The sequence below is a fragment of the Melozone crissalis genome, unplaced genomic scaffold, assembly GCF_028551555.1.
Source record: "Melozone crissalis strain CALT ecotype California unplaced genomic scaffold, PUWL_Pcris_2 ptg000016l_1, whole genome shotgun sequence".
Taxonomy (NCBI): Eukaryota; Metazoa; Chordata; class Aves; order Passeriformes; family Passerellidae; genus Melozone; species Melozone crissalis.
In genome coordinates, this window is record NW_026535794.1 from 38,691,384 (window position 1) to 38,711,784 (window position 20,401).

The window sequence follows — 20,401 nt, forward strand, 5'->3', positions numbered from 1 at the left end:
CTGCCTTGGCCTCTCCCATTCCTGACTGCGATGCTTTCCACAGAGGCAATGCCTGCCTGCGTGGGAGGTGAGGTTCATTTACCTGGCCACAATCAGGCGACTGCGCCTATCTCCAGCCGGGATGCTGCACGTCACCGGGGCGGCCAGCGGCCGGGGGCGGTTTGTGCCACCCCGCCGTGCTGATGCCGCGCAGCGGTCGAAACTACCACGGTGACACAAAGTGCGGCCACCGAGTGCCAGGGCCTGGGCCCGGCTGCAGGCCGGCCGAGGCACCGCGTACCCTCGCACGGCCCCTCCCCAGGTACCGCGTCCCGGCCCGCCCGGGGCACCGGCCGCGTCCCCCCCGGCTGCTCCCGCCGAGACAAAGGGCTGGGGAGCTGCGGGCCGCCGGACCGGGGAGGGGGCGGAGGAGGGGGCGACTGCCGAGGGGAACAAAGGAGCCGAAAAAGACGAGAAGAGCCAAGAAAGTTGATACCGGCCTCCGCCGCCCCCTGCCCTATCCCGGCCCGCCCCTTCCACCTCCCGGACTTTCGCGTGGGGGCCCACGGCAGCCCGGCGGCGGCGGGGAGAAAGGCCGGGCACCCTCACCTCCATCCCCCCCGAGTCCCCGGCCGAAGGTCCCGGCGCGCCCCATCCCCTCCCGCCTCCTCCTTCCTCCTCTGCCCCGCTGACCCCGCCCAGCCCCCGGTGCTTCCCTTTAACGCGCGCTCCCGCCGCCGCCTCTTGCCCCTCCCCCGTGCCCGGCGGCGCGCGGCCTCCGCCAGCCCCCGCGGACGCGCGCGCCCCCATCCCGTCACTTCCCCCCCCCGCTCCCTTGCCGAAGCCGCGCGCGCGCCCCCGCCCTCCCGCCCCTCCCTCGGCGCCCGCGAGCGCCCGGGATAATTGGCTGGCGGGAGCGCGCGCGCGGCGCCGGGCGGACGGGTGGGGGCGCGCGCGCGCGGAGGCGGCGGCGGGGGTGCGCGCGCGCGCGCGGCAGCGGCTTCACTTCTCTCCGGGCAGCGGGGGCAGGAGAAGCGGCGGCGGTGGGAGAAGCGGCGGCGGCTGTCGCTGCTGCTCGGGAGAGACGGGAAAGGGGAGAGGAAGCCGAGAGCGAGGAGCGCGGGGCAGCGGGCTCATGACTCAGTGAGCGGCTGCAGCCCCTTTCCAGCCCCGCGCCCGGCCGGAGTCGGGGCGACCGCGACGGATTGTCCCGCAGCTTGTGCCCGGCGCCAGCGAGAGAGAGACTTGCGCTCGCCTGCAGGTAGCGGCGGCTTTCCCCCCGTCTCTGCCGGGGTACACCTACCTCTGCCCCGGCTGAGCTCCCCGTCTGCCTCCCCTCCCCCCGCCGGGCTCCTACCCCCCCGTCGCTCGCCATCCCTCCCCCACGGCAGCACCCTCTCTCTCCCCCACGTTTATCTGCCACCCTCGGTCTCTATCTTTTTCCTTCATCTTCCCTGCCCCCTCCGCATCCCCCCGGTGCTGCCTGGTACCCCCTTGCCCCCCTTGTCATCCTCGGCCGTGCCCTTTCACAGCAACCGTCCCGGCCGCCCCCCCGCCGCCCCCGGCCACCTCGGCATCTCTGGCGGCGCTCCCCGCTCCCCCAGGCTCCATCCAGCCTCCATTGCTCCTCAGCACCCCCACACCCTTTCAGCAACTCTTCCGTGTCCATTTGTCCTGCTCGCCCTGCTGCGGGCGGGAGCAGCGAGCACCCCTGCTCCCCACCCCCGCTCCGCATGGTCCCCGCGGCACTCTCTGCGCCCCTGGGGCACCCCCTGCCCCCACCGCCACCGAGCCTCCTGGGATGCGCTATCTATCCCACAGCCCCGCCGCCGCCCTGGGCACCCCGGGCTGGAACCCCTCGGGAAAGGCACTGAGCCCCCACCCCCGCGCCCCAAGGAGCCCCGCAGCCCAACCCTCTCCCTTTCCCGCATGTGCCCCCGACGTCTTCCTCTCTCAGTCTCCTCCTCCTCCTCTTGTCGGTCTTCTCCTACTTCTCACCCCGGCCCGGCCGCCGCCCGCCGGGCCGTGGGAGTGCGGGGGGTGTGTGGTTTGGGGATGCTCGTGGCCCCCACCCGCTCCGTGCGGCGGGGGCTTCCCGACCGGAGAGTGCCCACGCGGGGCCGTGGGAGCCCGGGGCTGCCGTCCTGTCCCGTCCTGTCCCGTCCCATCCTTCCGGGTGCCCCTCTCCGTGGCGGACCCTCCTCTTGCACAGACCGGGCTCTTTCTGCCTGCCGTCCCGCGATGCTGAGGTCTTTTTGCCCTTTATGGTTCCTAATGAAGATGAAGTAAGGCGGCTGCTGCCATTGCTGCTCGTGGTGGACCCTGCAGAAATACTCAATTTATCTTGGCTTATAGGAAATTACGAGCGCTTTAGAAAGACATCATCACTAGCTCTGCCGCCCTTGGGACCCATCTGCACATTGCCAGAATCTTGCTATCCCCGACTGGTGGATTTTTAAATTTTTTTTTTCTTTTTTTTGGTGCTGTGTGATATCTGATAATGACTGGTGGTTTGGGGTATTTTTGTCTTATTTGGGTTTTTTTTGTTGGTTTGTTTGTTTTTGTTGTTGGTTTGTTTGTTTTTATTGTTGTTGTTTTGGTTTTGCTTTTAGTTTGAGAAGGAAAGGGAAGGTGCTGGTGGATGTATTTGACAAAAGCAAAATATTTTGGACACCCTTCACTTCAAACCGATAGTTGTAGTTACACTTGTAATCTCTCTCGGTGCTGATTCATCTCACGTTAAGACAGAGACTTTTAAGCCCCCCTTCATTCCTTCCTCTGCCCCCTGTGCTCATTTTTCTCTGCACAACAGCAGGGAGGTTAGCAACCCCCGTCTGAATGTAGAATAGCCTGGCAGCCGGGAACCTGGACATGGTGTGTCTTCCCTCTCGCCCTGCCTGACACTTGCAAACACACAGCTCAAGGAGTATCTTGTATTTCTGTGTTAGTGGCAGCAAAATGTTTTCTTCGCAGTGTCATCCTCTCAGTTGACTTTTTCCCCCCATTCTCTTACTTGTTCGTATGTTTGTGTGTCTTCTAAGCTTGACCCCATTAGAAGTGTCTAATTTCAGGCCCCTTAAAACACGCTTTTACTTTTATTGAGCATCCCTTGAACAGAACTTCCTAAAATTGCAGGTATTGTGAGGAGAGGGAATAGAAAGAGTTGCGTGGATGTTAGATAGAGGAACAGGGACAGAAGGAGAAAAGAAAAAAACACCCAAAAGCCAGCAACACCCCCCTCCCCCAGAAACTAGCCAGACAGCAAATGACAGATTTAAACATTTTCCTCTTGTAAATGCTGGCATTACATGTTACAGTAATTATATGCTCTGGGCTACTGTTACAGTGTTTGTCTGCTGGATAGTAACCTGAACTTATGAAGTGAATACAGTTGTTTTTTGGATAATAGTAATATTTATAGCCAAGATTATTCATAGCAGATGTCCTATGCATATAAGCATTATTAAATATGCTTTTAACTTTCTGGCCTGCAGTGTTAAAGCCTATGTACATTGTGAAGAGAGAATTTTTCTCTTTAAAATTAGATGTATTAAGCAAAGGTCAGAAGTAAAATCTAGGGCAAATAAAGGCCAACATTAAGTGTTATAAAAAGAGATGAGGTTGTATTTTAGCTTTATATGGAAGCAAGGAAAATGGGTACTTACTACCAAAATTGCATTATAGTTGCATATTTTGACTTTTCAGAATGTGATACTTTTGTTGTTTGTTACCTCTAAGTGTTCTGCTGCTTTACCTTGAAATCTCCAACCTGGATTTAAATATCTGAACATCAGCCTGTGTAAATTTATGGATTATGTTAAATGTATTGTTGTAGCTGTACCAGAGGAGAAATTTTTCTCTAGGAGTGGACATTTTTTGTATTTTAATTTTAAGACAGAAACTCTGCATTATTTCAGTTATCTTAATGAGCAGGTTGGGTGTTGTGTATTTATATATATTTAGATTCAAAAATACTATTTTCTGTTATAAAATCAAAAATGCACCTTAAGCTGATGAAGGGAAACTTTAGTCACATATCTATCACTTGGTATTGATTGCTGTTTGTTTTAATGCCTAAACATTTTGAAGGGGAGCCATACTTCCAGAATTTTTTTTCAGTATAGCTTCACAAGATAGACAAAAGAGATGTAATTCCTCCTGAAGCTAGTTGGATGTGTCAATAATGCCTAAAGAGATTATTTCTTCTACTCCATAGTGTGTATTATGTGATAGTATTAGATCTTGGCAAGGGTTTTCAGTATAGGAGTACATTTATTTCTATTCTGTAATAAGAACACTTAGGCCTTTTTAAAAAGCATCCTTTTCAATATAGCCCTTGTTGGCATTGATATTAATTTACTTTTCCTTCGCTGTCTCTTTCCATAAATATGTACAGGGAGATGAACTTTGTTTAATCCATAGAACAAGAATGGTTGAATCTGAGCCTGAAATCTCATTATTCTCCCTTGAGCGAGTTTTAAAACATATAATAGTCAAGGTGAATAGTTTTTTGGTCTTAATTGTGATGATGTCTGTACATAGGTAAGAGGAAAAGACAGTCGAAGTTCATAGCAATTTGAAACTCTTTGTGTATGAAAGAGCAAATTCTTCATTCAGACAGATTTGATCAGAAAACCACCCAGATATATGGGGATTGTGTGGGTGTAAGCAAGTAACATTTGGGCCTGTGTGCTTTTTATTAAAAATCTCTAGAGAAGGATATATAACACAGGTATATAAAGTACAGATTTGGAGTTAAAGGAAATACCTGGGTTTCACTTGGTTTTAATTTGGTTTTGGTTTTGTTGGTTTGGGGTTTTGTTTGGTTTTGGGTTTTTGTTTTTTTAAAATCAGTCAGTGCCACTGACTGATATGCAAATTCAGTAAGGGTTTTTCATGGACATCTGTCCTTCATTAGAACAGTTTGAGAGTTTGAGAAGTCATGACAGCTGTAACAGTGGGCTTGTAATTCCTCATCTGTCGGCATATTGTTATACTATTTAAAATGAAGGAAGACATTAAAATAGCTAACTAGTATCAGAAGTGTGTGAATAAAGCATTAACTTGACTTCTGAAATTTGCTGAGATTTCTTGCTGCTCATGTTCTCTGACAAGTTTGTTGCCTCATGTTGCCTGAATGAAATGTCAGGGAAAAACTTGGTTATATCCTCTACCAACGTGCTCACCACTTTAGTAAATACAAACAGTCCTGTGTTAGAGCATTTCAGTTCTGTGTTTCCATCAAGCATGCCAAGATGTGGATTTTGTAATGTGGAAACCCACATTGTACACTTGGAATGAGCCCACAGATTTATTTCATATGGGATAACAGGGAGTCCTAAGATAGTAATAACTCTCAGTTTTTAACTAGCTGTGGTAGATTTGAACTGGTGGCCTAGTTGATGGGACAGCTAACTGATGGTATTGCTGAGTGGTTGGAAAGCATAATTCACAGTGAATGGTTTTACACTTGCAGGATTATGTTTCCCACTTAACTTCAGTAACTTCTGGTTTTCATACATATATATGTGTGTGTGTGTGAAGAGTTTGGCGGGGGGATTGGTTTGTGTGTTTATTTTGTATTTTTTGTTTGTGGGTTGGTTGGAGTTTTTTGGGGGTGGCAGTGGCATAGGGTTTAAAATTGCTGGCTCCTGAAATATTGTTAAGATGCTTGTGGCAAAACTCTTCAGTACGAGGATTACTGAACTACTGTGACACAAGCGTTTTATTAGGACAAAGACATATATCCCATGTGTTCTTTCCTTAAGCATGTAAGAAATGCAATTAGGCAGTTTCTTCTCAAAAAACTAACTTCAGTCATTTGTCTTTGTTCAGTGCAGCATCTGCCATGTCTACAGAGGGGCAGAGAGTGGATGATAGTCCAAGCACCAGTGGAGGCAGCTCTGATGGAGATCAGCGTGAAGGTGTTCAGCAAGAACAAGAAAGGGAGCAAGTTCAACCCAAGAAAAAAGAGGGAAAAATATCAAGCAAAACAGCTGCTAAATTGTCAACTAGTGCTAAAAGGTACAGTGTTTTTCCTGGTTGTTTCTTCTTTCTCTTCTTTCAGCTGGCCATCAGATCCATGTAGTGACTCAGTATATTAATTTTCTGATTGTTTTATTATAACATTATGTATCAGTGTAATAACCTTTTGAGACTGGTCACAATAATGAGACCTGTATACTTTTCCTTTTCTTTCTCAGTTTGCCTCTTTCACATGGTTTTAATAGTTGCTTGCATGATAAAAGCTGACATTTTTTTATTGCTAATAAAACTCAGACAGTTTTGTAGCCTTATAAAATATATCTCTGTATATGTATGTATGACTGATGTTGAAACTTGTCAGTGTAACTTACAGTTAATTAGCCATAAACATTTCAGACAGTTCAGTAACTCAGCATGTTAGGCCTACCATAGTACCTATTGCCATGAAGTACTGCCTTTTCTTTTCCCAGATGGTCAGGTCAGAAATACTTGAGTGAACAACAAATGTATGTTGGCTTCATTACTTTAAACTGTGATCTGTTTTAATACCCATTTATTTTCCCTCCCTTTTCTGATTGAGATGAAAGGTTGGTTTGTAGAATAGCTATTTAAATTATTCTATGCTATCATGTCCATCTCCAGATAATGATTGCCTTGCTGGGACCAGACAGAAGGAATTTACAGCTTAGTGTTGCTTTGCTAGTACACATAGAGTTGTAAGTCTGGGCAAGTGGGATTATAGTGATTGAAGTTAAAAAGCACTCATAAAATAATCTGACAAGAGACCAATTCTGCAGACTGTCCTGATGCAGAATTCCCAGATCTCATTTCTTTGCTAGTCCAAGGTAGTGTAAACCACAAGGGAAAACACTGGAGTTGTACCACTGTGGTGCTGTGGTAAAGGAGAAGCACCAAGCCCCTGTTGCCATAATTTATAACATATGCATGCAGTCAGAGTCTGTAAATAATACTATATAAACATGTGCATACATCTAGTCAGGATTTGAGTCTTTGTTTTGCCTTAATCTGTCCCTTACCAATTCAATCCATTTCTAAAGTATCTTTAGATACTTTACTAAAGATACTAAAGTATCTTTTGTCTTTCCAGTAAGGTACTGTCATGTCATGCTTTTCTTCTGCTATAGATTCCTTTCTTACAGCTAGTTTTTCTTCATTTTTAATTCCCTGGAGAAATACTTTCTGGACACACATTCCTGCTGTGACACTATTGGGAGATTACCTGGTCATATCACTTGCAGAATGACCAGCAAAACTTGCCTGTGTTTCCTTTTATGACAAGAAGGAAAAAAGCCCCACTCAGCTTTCACTACAAATCATGATGTTATTAATGTAGTTAATCCTCACAGACGTTATGGTTTCTGGTCTTCTTCTCTTTCGTCTGCTTCCTGCTATTATTTTTTTTTAAATATTAGAAATATTGGATTAGTCATGACTTTTAGGGTCATAAAAACAGTTTCCAGCATCTTTAGAAAGCAGTCTGTGTATTGTGAACTTTGTACAGTGCCTGGTGTAATGATGCTAGGATTCTGACAAGGGCCTGTGGACACTATCCTATTAAAAAATTAATAATGATATGTCAGAAATTGGTCTATTAATCTTAGCTTTGTATCTTCAAAGCTTAGAGCTTTTATCAACAAGCATTTTACAGCGATAGAATTACTTAAACCTTTTAAAGTTTAATCATATCTGCTTATGGTTCTGCTGAAACTAATTATGCCATCAGTTGCTGACTTCAGTACATTTGCCAGTTAGACTCTAAAGCTAGTTTCACATGTGTAGTAATATTGATTATACATTTTAGAAATATACATTTGATTATATGTTTTAAAAGCTGACATGACTTACAATAGTTGTGTAGATGTGTGTACAGTATTTTTGAAGAGAAATGTAATTTAGGAGTGCTGGTTGTTGCAGCCCTTTCTGTAAGGATTACAGAAACAGTTGTTGTAGTAATGGGAGTTTTCAGTTGTGTAACTTTTCCCCCTTTTTTTGTTTTTGAATATTCAGTAGTTTGTCATTGTGTTAGAATTGGAATTGCACCTTCTCTAATCTGGACAGGTTTTCATATCACAGGTTTTGTTTCTGTGCTTTTTAATTAAAATCAGTTACGTCTCAAGAAAGCTAAATCAGAAATTAGAGGCTAAAAGGAGGGGAGTAGCATAAAGGAAGGAAAAATGACTTAAAGACCTCAATATGTAATAAGTATTCCAAAAACAGTCTGTATGAAAGATCTTCATAGTAATATTGTTATTTTAGTTCATTATAAATGAGAAATAGTGCAGGTTTAATAAGGCCTTATTCTGGTACCTTTATTATGATGAAAGGAGTCAACTACTAAACAATCAGTAAAAACACTCAAACAATAGTGTGTAGCACAGTTGTGGCTTTTGTCAAGATTCCTTAATGTCTTTAAAAGCTTTGAACACCAGCAAGTTCACTGGAGCTAAAGTCACAGACTACAGGCTTGATTCTAACCTGAGTTTGGAAATCAGATTTTCTCACTTGGAAAGCTTTTTTGTGCGCATGGAATTCTAGCCACAGTTTTTTTGGATTGCATTATGATACCTACTGTATATGGAGGAAGGTTTGTGCATCTCTATTTGGAAGACTCCTCTTTTGCTTTTCATTTGTGTTTTATGGAGTCAGTAAAAGAATTTTCAGTAGCATGAGGTTTTATAATAATCAAGATTTAGCTGTGTGCTGACTTTTGCTTGTGTAATTATAAACTGCTCCCTGTCTTATGTATGAATATACTGTTCATGCAGCTTAACTGCTTTCCAAAGTGATCTCATTACAGAGGCTGTGTGACACCACTCATATTTCTATTTGAGTAAGATTCTTGGTATTGAGATATGGAGTTTCTTCTGTTAGCATTGCTGTGGATGGCATCAAGAAGGCAGAATGCCATCACATGCTGTCCTTCTCTGTTAATACTTCAGGACTAGCTGCTGTACAGGTGTAATAGCTTACAGCATATGTCGTGCAGCGTACTGGTCCTTCAATTTTCCTCACCCAGAGGGCATCACCTTAAATAGCAACCTTTCTTACCCAACATGTCAAGATTGAGAAACTCGCTGCATATCACAATTACAGTTCAGACATGGAATTGAATTGCTGTCCTTGAAAACAGCAGGCATCTTGTTACCTCTTAAGTAGCAAATCTTAGCATGACCTTTGGATTGAGAGAAGTGTAACCATTCTTGGCTGACATAGTAGCTCAACAAATAAATGTATTGTTTTGCTTGGCTCCTGAAGTTGCTGGTTGAAAATCTGTAAACCTTTATGGCCAGTCCTGACATTTTCAAATAAATATCTGTGCCTGCAACGAATTGTGAACTGTACAACTTTAGTTGTAATATTTTAATTATTCAGAGAAGTTGCAGCCTTAAGGAGGAGCAAATAAGTGAAAAATTAAATTGGTTCAAAATTCAACAAAACTGGTATTTCCCGCCCCCCCCATCTTTTTTTTTTTTCCTGAGAGGTTTATCACAGAATCTGGAAATGATATTTAATATGTTGAATGTGATGGCAAAATATGGAGTGCTTTTTCTTACAAGAAATATCCTTGTCATTTATCCATCTTTTAATAAGTAGGTGAGAATATATCTTTTCTTCCAGTTTGAACCTAACCATCTTTAGATCAATTTCCTGCTCAGTCACAATTTATTTAGTATTTAAATGCATACCAATGGCTGCATTTTTAAGTATGTTCTAAGTAGTATATTCTTTGATATAAGCTATTGATTCATCTGGCTTTTATGGGTAGAGAGACTTGTAGTTTAGAAAAGCAGATGTGGTAAAAAGAGTTTATTGTCATGTGGTGCTTTATTTTATTTCATTTCCTATTAATAATGTTGGGAAATTCTCTAACACGTTCACATCATTCTTAGCTTTAGGGAATTGTTTCATGAAGGAAACAACTCAGTCCCTTTTGGCTTGGTACAGTAGTAAATATGTGTCTGTGAGAATTAATAATATTTGAAATCCACAATGTACTTTCATGCTTCTGAATGTACGAGTAGATTAACCTTTGCACCATTACTGGAAGGCAACTGTGTTTGTTCTTTTTTGTTAGTTAAAGCGAGGGATTTTTTTTATATATATGTGTGTGTATATACATGAGAGAGAAGAGTCAGATGACTTCTTTAAGACCAAACAAAGTATCAGATCTGACATTGCAAATTAAATGTCTTATGTGTGCAGCCCAGGGCTTTGATTACCAGCAAGGGCCTCACCTCCTGCCATCATCCCCATTGTCCAATATGTAATACACCATAGTGTCACTAGTTTAAATATAGACTGGATATATGTAATTATTTCAATATAGAGGGTTTTTCCTCTCTGACATTTTTAAACATAGCTGTTATTGAGGCAGAATATCCAAAGAAACAGATGCCAGAAAGGACCCTGAAAAGCAATGTTTTGTTGCCAGAGGCCGCATTTTCTCGCGGTGAATCCTCTGTGGTCAGCGAAGGAAATGAGGCACGTCCTCTCCCGTGGCAGATTCTGAGGGCAGCTCATGGGGATAGAGGCGAGTGCCAGAGCACGTGCAGACAAAGGGCAGCTCGCACACTGGAGGTCTCTATCAGTGCAAGGCTCTCTGGGATGCTGTCCGATGATTTAATTGTAATGTTGAATGCTGTGACATGTGAACAAGCTACGTGTCAGCTGTTCTACAGAAACTGTTTATGAATGAGCTCTCAGCGTGAATGCAAGGTAAATTAAGGTTGCAAAAAAAGAAATGTAAGGTGTATAAATTAATTTTAGTTTGGGACACCACAGAGGAGGAGAATAAACATGGACAGCTTGCTGAGGAGCAATTGATGGACAGTATTGTACTAATATGTTTATCTTGTTTGTATAAAAATGATCATGAATTACACGTCTTTGTCTTAGATGTTTGCAAGAGCAATGATGTCTTTTGAACATTAATAGACAGTACCATCTGATCAATTTTTACATCTTGAGGCAGAAAGGTGGTTTGTCTGTGTCTGCTCAATCACAGAATAGCTTGATAAAAGGCCATTTTAGTGCTCTTGGCATTAGAAGTTTTGGCTTGAACTAGAACAGATCGAGAAAATGAGAGACTTTTGTTTTCAGAATGTAAGGAACGTGGTTTAGGATTTAGCAGGAAGAATGTAAAGATTTTGATCTAGGACTGAAGTTGTCAATCCATTCTTGATGTGCCTCATACTCACTCTAATGCCATGAAATATTAACTATTTTTACTACTATATGTAAAACAAAGGAATGATGTCTGACTCCAAAAACGAGTGCAATGCCATCATTCTGTAACTTCAGAAAAGGTTGAGAAAGCAAAACAACTCATAAACCACAAAACTGAAGTTTCCATGCAGCCTAGGTTTTCTGTAGTTTGAATTTGTGGTAGTATAAATTTCAAAATCATGGCAGAATTTTGTAATATACAGAAGAAATATTTTAAGCATTCCCACAGTTATAAGATCTCTCTTCTAAAAGCTGTGATTTGTTAGGATTGTTTAAAATGGGCTAACTTGTAAAACATTTTTGTTGTGCTTAAAGTTCACTAATTAAAAAATGGGATGACTTTCAGTGTTACTACAATGATTTTGTGTTTGATTAAGCAGATTGTGCCTGTGATTTTATAAAAAAGTTATGATATTTATTGGAGGAATTCTATATGCTGGGGGTGCAAACATCTCAATGAGTGGAAAAAGCAAATAAAGATCAAATTGCTTCCCCTCTACAGAAATAACCTTGTGTGTTTGTGTGTATGTAGGGTATATACACCCAGCTGTTCAAGGACATGGCTTGGGAATGTCCAGAAATACTTAACAACAAAGTTGCCCTCCCTGGAGTTAAAACTCTGGCAGGATGCCTGTCATGTCTTTATGGGGTGACCTGGAGGATATGGCAGAATCCACTCCAAAGTTTTCAGATGGCAGCAAGTTGGGTGTGAGCATTTGGTACGTGCAGGGGCATTTTATATTCTATATGCCAATATACCTGAATGCTTATTTTGAGAAGCCATTTACTTTGCCTGAGTTTATATGCATAGAAGTTAAAGAAAATTTAAGCATCTGGAAGAGTATTTTTATCTTTTCAATGCTGTCATCAGGTCTTAATAAATGATTATTACCTCTGCCTACAAATCTTACCCACGTATGTCCTAATTATTTCAGAATGTGAATGATAAAGGCTTGAGTTCCTGGTTCAGGCCAGTTCTTCTACTGCTGTTGGTCCATTTATTCATTAGAGCCATAAAATCAATTCATAGTGGCATAAGGGGAATTTTGATAGTGGCTGTGAGACTCCTAAACATGCAAGATTGTGTTTAGATTGTAGCAATATATAAAGAATTAAACTGCTCTTTTTTTACTTTATACATGCCAATATACCTGAATGCTTATTTTGATAAACCATTTTCTTTACCTATATTTATATGCAAAATGGATAACAGTCATTTTTAATAAGATATGTGTAGGTCAGGCCTGAACCTTTGGCTTGTGGCTTGACCACCTATCTCAGGAATTTGAGTGGTATTATAGTGTTATTATTTCTTTTTTAGTGTAGGGAATAATAGAAATAGCAATCTGCTCTGTGCATGAAATCTTGTGAGGGAGAAGGCAAGAAGAAACTACTGAAGGTGCATTGAATTGTTTTTATTTTCCTTCCTCCTTCTACATATTTATGTTTTTGCACTGAAGTAGCCTGTGGAAAAAGCCTTGGCTATAGTTTATAGGGAAGGTGGTATTCACAGTCCTGCTTATGGCATCATAATCTGGCAAGTCTTTGGGAACTGTAAACTCCTACGAGTTCCTTTGGGAGCTCTGTATCGTATTCTGCATACTTAAATTTCTTCAGAGGTCAAGATGCTGGCTCTGATGCAGATGCTGGTGTAAGGGAAAAGAGCCCCCACTGCCAGCTGTGGCAGAGATCAGCTATTCAAGGACTTGGCTGGGAAGCGTCAGCCTGGGAATATCCAGAAATCCTTAACAACGAAGCTGCTCTCCCTGGAGGAAGAGCTCTGGCAGGATGCCTGTAATGTCTTTATTGGTGACCTGGAGGACATGGCAGAGTGCACTGAGAAGTTTTCAGATGACAAGCAGTTTGTACACACCGGGGCAAGGCTGCGGCTCAGAGGGATCAGGCCAGGCTGCACGAGAGGGTTGACAGAGAACTCATGAAATTCAGCAAGGACAAATGAACACCATGGATGTGAGGAGGACTTACCCCTTGCTCAGATGCACACTGGGGATCATCTCTGCTCAGAAGGATGTGGGGGCCTTGGCAGACAGCAGGCTCAGTGTGAGGCAGCGACAAAGGCTGGGCTGCCTCCTGGGAGGTATTAACAGAAGCATAGTCCACAGACAAATGAAAGAGATTTATCTGCCTTTACTGAGCTCTCATTAGACTGTATCTGGGATAGCATTTACCCAATTTTACCCCCTCAGTAAAAGGAAGGCAGGTATCAGAGCAAGTTCAGCTGCAGGTCCCCAGGCTGACCAGGGAGCTGGAGCACTTCCCTTTGGGGGAAGCTGATATCAGCCCCCCAGTATATGTAGGAGATTGTGAAGTCCTGGGTGGGCTTATTCTGGGCAATTTTCCTTTGAGCTGGGGTTTTTTTCCCTGCCAGTACAATATACATTATTAAGAAGCTAAATACTCTGGAGGGCAAGAACTGCAAGACATATAGTCGGAGGGGAAATAGAGAAAGAGAGTATATGAGATATTTAGTAATTGTGTAAGTGAGCCAAGGAGCTGAGATTCCTGACCTATGGAAAAAGTGTGATTTTCTAGGTGGCTGCTCATGGCATTTGTTCCATATTGGATGTTCATTTTTCAGAAAATATTTGGTTTTTATTCTACATGTTCTTGCACAGTTTCATGAAACAATATAGATCGACTTTCAGTCAGAAATTCTAAGAATTTTATTTTGTTACTATTGATTGATGTAAAAATGTTCATAAAGTTGAAAAAAACAGATTGAAAAAAAAAGTCCTGATAGTATCTTTTTTTTTCTTTTAAGAATTCAGAAAGAACTTGCAGAAATTACATTAGACCCTCCTCCGAACTGTAGGTAAGTTGACCTGGATTTTATTAATTTGGAATGTGAAAATTAAATGTGTGGATCTGTGGAAATTGCATAGGGGACTGAAGTAAATTTTATTTATTCCTTTGTGCTGACAATTTAGTAATTTTGGAATAACAGCTGAGAGATAATATGTTGCCTACATATAAAGAATTGATATGACATACTTTCTGGTAACCAAAGTAGTGGCATAAATGGATGAACTCTGTGATGCATTAATAGATACAGGACAAATACCAAATCATGCTTCATTTCAGATATTAAATCAATAATATTTTTTTGATTCTGTGAAATGTAATCTTGGTGGCAGTCGCTGGGTATATTTGCTTCCTTTCTTTGCAACTTGTTAATACACTGTGAATATAATGGGAGAAAAGAGAGTGTTATAGGGACAAACTGTTAGTAATTTTCTGACTGTGTTTGCTGCAATCAATTGTGATATTCAATGGACATATCCTGAGTTAGAGTATAGCATCATATAGACTTTCTGGTAATGACTGTGTGCTTGTTTGGTTTGGGTATTTCATTTTGTTGTGGTTTGATTTAGTTTGGTTTGAGGAGTGGGGGGGCAGCTTGTGTTTTTTTTTTTGTCAAGTATATTTCCTTCTGGTATGTTTAAAGTTGGCTTTGAAATGAATGATGAGGTTGACCTTGAAACCCTCACTGTCTGGTGGCTGGGGCTGTGTACAGTTGTTTTCAGATGGCTGTCTCGGGCTTCTTATCTGTCAGCTTGTGACATATGGTCAGTGTTGGAGCTGGGCCAGGGCTGCACATTGCTGTTTAAAGGAATCCCTGCTACTGCACCTCTCGTGGTGAGGGATTGGGCTCCGTGCAGAAGAATAGCTTCCACCCAGGCCTGCCAACCCATCTCAACTGATGTGGTTAGTAGGTCTCATTCTGTTACTGAACTAAAAAGAAAGATTGATAGAAATGGCTGATTGCATGCAGCGTTTATAATGAATCCCAGTATGTTTCGGTATCGAATTAACTAAGCAACTGGTAGTAAAAATGACAGTCAGCTTTATTGTTTTGGTCTCTTGACAAAAGTGTATGTAAGAAAATACTCTAACAAGATTTGATGTGGTTGTGCTGGATCTCAAGATATAAGTCAAGTGGCTGTGTACCAAAGCGCTGCTTAGTGAAGTAGCCTTGCAATAATGGCATTCAAAGAGTATTTCAGTCAATTAGGATGAACAGTTTTTTGCTGGATAAAACATTTTAATAGCTAAGCTGTTCTGTCATGCTTACGACTATGTGTGAGTCTTCAATCACATCAAAGCTGTTTCATGTGGCAGATTTTACTTCGGTGTTGATGACTGATGCCTATTAGCGGATTGATTTGCTGAGATGAATATGAAACTTCAGTCTGTTGTAGAAGAATGGTTAAGTCTTTGAACTGAGAGTAAAAGGCTTACAGGTTTTTACAGCAGTGTCATTTTTTCTGGTTTTCTGAAGCCTTCTCTTTATAACAAAGCACTTGTTTCAGTATACAAGATACTATTATATTTGATTTTTTTTGCTAGCAAGTGTAAAGTAAGCATTGGCTGTCTGAGTGGAAAGCCCTTTAGTGACTTGCAATTTACAAAAAAACCCAAGTAATCAGGAAGTTTCATGGGTTTGTTGAATTATTTACACTAATGATAAAACAGCAATAAAGTGCACTCCATGATGCTGTTTTGCAAAATCACATCTAACTTTATGTGTCTGCTGCTTTAACACAGTTCTTAAGATGCAGAATTACTTCATGTTGTGGTAGATTGATAGATAACCATTAGTAAGTTTAATATTAGCAAATATGTTTTTATAGTCAATGCAGAATCACTTCATTTAGTTTATGCTTTGTTGACATAGTCTAAACAGTGTTTTCATTTGAACTTCATCTATTTTCTGTTATAGTTAAATGTTACAAAATAAATATTTCAGCCAGGCATGATTCTTTAGAATAATGAGGAAAGCTGAGCTATTGTACAGTATATCTTAAAGTAATGATAGATCCTTTCTTAGTTTTAGTGAAATTTAGGTCATTGTTAAAAGACATGTTAGCTTTTTCTATTAAAAAGCCTAACCATATTTCATAAAGGTAAGTTCATTCCAGATGTTAGTGGCTTGAAATGGTTGTGATTCCATCTTACTTTCACTGTATGTACTCCTTCATATGTAAAATAAATAGTGACTGGGCAATAGGAATGTGATAATTCTGAAAACTAAATATCATAGGAGGTGTGAAGAAAGCATTATTCAAGAATACAGCTATCTTAAATAGCTACTTAGGAAGTTCTGGTAAAAAAGCTGTTGAGCTGAATTGGAACTTAGGTGGAGTATTGCAAAATAATTTGCAAGACTTTTCATTAACTACAGCAGGCCAAAGCTTCAGGTTTCTTCCATTCATGAAAAAAGCCCCAAATGGAACAGTATCTGTAGCACAGTAGCATCCCTCAATTGCATGGCAGGCTACACAGTCTCTACAAGCTCCAAGGCAGCTGCAGGCTTCCACTGCTGCAGCAGCTGTGATCTTAACATTTCCTCTGCCTCATCCTTGTGAAGAGAATAGACTGTATAATCTTTGTGTTAGTTTGGAAGACAAAAAAGTCTTGCTCACAAATGTGCCTTGGAATCCACAGATTATCACTGCTGGGACTTGCAGCATCTTTCCAAAACTGTGGAAAGCTGTGGGTTTCAGAGTTCCTACAAAATCTGTCACTTCGGCTTTAAATGATTTAATACTATAAGAAATTAGAGTCGCCTGCCTCCCTACTTCCTTTTCTGTAGTTTGGGTACTGGGCAATGGAGTGAGTCCTCTTGGCTCCTTCCTCAGGACTGGGAATGTGTAATGTTCTACACGTAAAAAAGCCAAGCTGGGGAGGGGGGTGGAGGGTGTGGGAGGTGAGCAGTGTGATCATTGCTATTTTTGGAGGAAGGCATGTCATAAAAAGCCTGTTATACTTCACATTTAACAGAAAGAACTGGATGGTTTTCAGTATGTGTTGTCCCATCCCTTCCCCTATTTTACTTTTGTAATGAGCTGAATTTACTGGCAAGGACAGTCCTGAATTCAAAGCAGTACCATTTATGTTTTAAATCTGCAGCATTGTGAAATTTCAGTTTGTCAGGAGATGGTATATCTAAATTGTAGACATTTGCCACTCCTGTCTTTTTTTTCCTCTCATTGAAATATCAAAGCTTGATTGCTAGAAATGGCACACATATTATGCTCCTGAGTATTGCAGAATATAGCTTTTCTCACAGGTGATAAGATCCTCATATTTAAGTGTCATTTTCCTATATTGCCTTACTGAAAGAGGGGAACAGTTGGAAATACTTGTAGCTAAAATAATGCCTTTTCAAACTTCCCCATATTTTCGGCGGCATTGTGCATGAAAGAAATGATTTTATAGACTACAACTTCTTGTATAGTATTTCCCTTCTCACTGGCAAGAGGACAATGTCTCTGTGACAACTTTTACCAATTGCTTACATGGGAAAATAATATTTGGAAAGTGTTTCATGTATTTTTAGCTTCTTTCAGTGTGAACTTAGCAGCTGGAAACAGGGAGAGCCAGCGTGAAGTGAATAGCAGCTCTCTGTGGACACCACTTGGAGCAACTGCTCAAAATTTTCCTATTAAGTCACTGATCTTACCTATCTTCCCCTTCATGTTTTCTTTTGTTGTTCTCTGGTGTGCTTTTCATCATTCTTCTCTTTTCTGTGTATTTACTGCAATTCCTCTTTTGTTCTTTACGTTTCATTTCTTTTACCCTCTAGCAATATAGGTGATGCTTGGGACTGTTAAGGAGTGTGCAGCTTAGTGGGCAGAATGACTCTCATTCCAGAACAATCAGTTTAAAATCCTGTGTATAGTCTTATCTCTTCCATTTGTTTGTAATCATTACATTAATTCCTTGCTTTTTATACTGTCTGCAAAATTGATAAGCAGCCAGCATATGTGATTCTAGTATTTTGCTTTTGAAAATGAATCACACTGATGATACTTAAAGCAGTTCTCTTTGGGATGATGTTGAGAAGAGCCAAGTGGAATGGCAACATTTTCAGTTTGACTTAAGGAGAGAGGTCAGTGTGCCTCATGGATATCTCTTGTATTATTAGTGGCTGTATGCAGTCCAACGTTTCTGTTTAATACTGCTTTGACTCTGTTTTTGCTGAAATGTTGAGGCTGGCATCTTCAAAACTCCATGGGATTATGTGAATTCCAACAATTTGAGTTACTGTTCTTGTGGCCATGTGTATACTCCTACCTAGTGCTACTTTAAAGCTAAAGGGATGGCACAAGTGTCAGGAGCAGAAAACAAAAGGGAGCACAATAGGAAGGACTGGGTGGGAGAAGATGGTCAGCCTTGCTCTAAAATGCAGAGGGGGAGAAGTGGAGGGACCTGGAGCAGCAGGTACAGCAAGTATCTACCCTGCAGTTGTGCTCAGTGATTTTGATTGTTTGACTTGGGGAGGCATCAGTGTGTTGCCACAGGCACACGGCTGTGACTCATGTGATGCTAATGTGTGAGCAGGATGAAAAAGTGGAGTAAGAAACGCTTTCTCTGAACGTTTTTCTTTGCAAACATTTCCAGCCTGAATTCAGGCTCCCTTCCCATTGTGTTACTCATGGAGTTTACTGTCTGCCTGTATAGACTTATTTTGATCTGCTGCTAGTCACCTTTGTGAGAACATGTGACACAGAACTTTGTATATACCTTAGTCTGGTCTCTTTAGAATTTACAGCAAACAGCAAAACTTAGTCAAAAAAGATAGACATGGAAGTGGGTTATACTAGAGTGCAGGATCCTGTTGGTTTTTAATCCATGATGTATCAACAACTGAGGCTAAGGATGGGTGAAAAATTTCAGTGCTCACTGCAACAGCTTTATGTTTTACTTTTGAGTCCCTTTCTGCTTCAAAAGCAGCAAGAAACATGTCCCAAAGATTTGCAAGTTAACAATCACACTGGCATTATACTTTATAATAGCAATCATACTGTATTTTGTCACTTGAATTAGATTGCTGGGTTTTTTAACTGGTGGGGTTTTTTAACTGGTGAGGTTTTTATATTGTATTACCTCGGTACCTTGAAGTAGCTTGGGTGAAAAGTGTGAGGTTACCTTTTTAATATGTAAACTTTTCATTGATTTAGTTATATTCTTTTAGATAGTGCAGAACCATAGTTCATGCTTTAAGCTCTGAAGTATGTAACTATATTAAAACATTTCTTTAGAAATATCTGTTTATTTTCACTGTGAAAGTGACTTTTCAGTGTCATATTGTTTACAAAGCATCTGTTTTTTAAAAATAACACAGATGTTTCTTTTCATGGGTCTTCCATGTGTCAAGATGCAGTGTACTTGGAAGGCCATCAAAAATATAGCTGTTTTTTTTAGTGATCTGATATCTTTGAAAATCTATTATGAAAAAATATTAGACAGCATTGAACTTGTTGTTGTTGTTGAATAAACTAAGTTTTCAATATATGCTTGATTGCATTGTTGCTTGTGGTGGTGGAGTGATTTTTAGGATTGGTTACATGTAATGCTCAAAAGTTTCAGGATGTGTTGTGGCCATTGGTGGCTTGAAATGTTAGCAACTTTCATGAAGGCAGGAGAGGAAATAAAAGAAAGAAAGGCAGTAAAGGGAACCTGCCGCTGGCTGCCTGCCAGGTCTGGCAACTTCACTCAGCGATGACGATGTAAGGAACTGTCTGACAACACCCATTAATACCTCCCAGCTTAACAATACCTCCACATGATTTCTGCCAGTTCTCCCAGTTTTTGAATGATGACAACTTCTCTCCCAGGAGGAGAAGAAAAGAGAAACTAGTGTTAGAGAAGAATGAGAGTACTTCAGCAAGCACCGTGTGAGTGCAGATCTGGAAGGTCAGGGAGATGCCAGAGCACATCCTATGGCACAGCTGAAGCAGGAAAATGAGACTGGGGCATAAGGAGGGGTCAGGAAGATCACTTGTTCCTTGAAGCAGGAAAGGGCAGAAAAATGCTCAAAAAGCAGCCTGTGGTGGATATGGGAGGGTTCCTTGATATTTGCAATGTGCTTCGTGTAGAAGATAACTAAAGCTCTGGTTGAAATTGTAACTTGGGGAAGGTGGTGTGAATAACTGTAACAAGGGTAAAACGAAACACTTTGATGCTTTTAGTGCGGGGAATTCTGAACAGAGAAATTCTTTTCCAGCAGTTTCATATTGAGTTACAGCTGGTCTTTTTAAGTCAGTCTCCTACAGTGTACAAGAGTAGTCCCCAATGCTTTCAGCTCCAGAATTTTTCAGAACATCTTTCATAGACATTTCTTTTGCCTTCTCCTAAATAGCTAAGCAAAGGTGTTGGTTTAGGG

The 20,401-nt window shown here is 41.6% G+C and overlaps 1 protein-coding gene across 2 annotated transcripts in view; it reads left to right on the forward strand.

Moving 5' to 3' along the window:
* Positions 1–1,021: 1,021 nt before the first annotated feature.
* LOC128935365 (ubiquitin-conjugating enzyme E2 E2) overlaps positions 1,022–20,401 on the forward strand; it is a 200,367-nt gene continuing 180,987 nt past the window's right edge. The window contains exons 1-3 of one of the 2 annotated variants that reach the window (XM_054273655.1): positions 1,022–1,240; positions 5,820–6,003; positions 13,994–14,044. In XM_054273655.1, the coding sequence (XP_054129630.1) occupies positions 5,828–6,003; positions 13,994–14,044 (227 nt within the window). In that variant the 5' untranslated portion in view covers positions 1,022–1,240; positions 5,820–5,827. Of the gene's footprint in view, positions 1,241–5,814; positions 6,004–13,993; positions 14,045–20,401 lie in introns of both variants that reach the window. The other variant, XM_054273656.1, reaches the window with a different exon arrangement.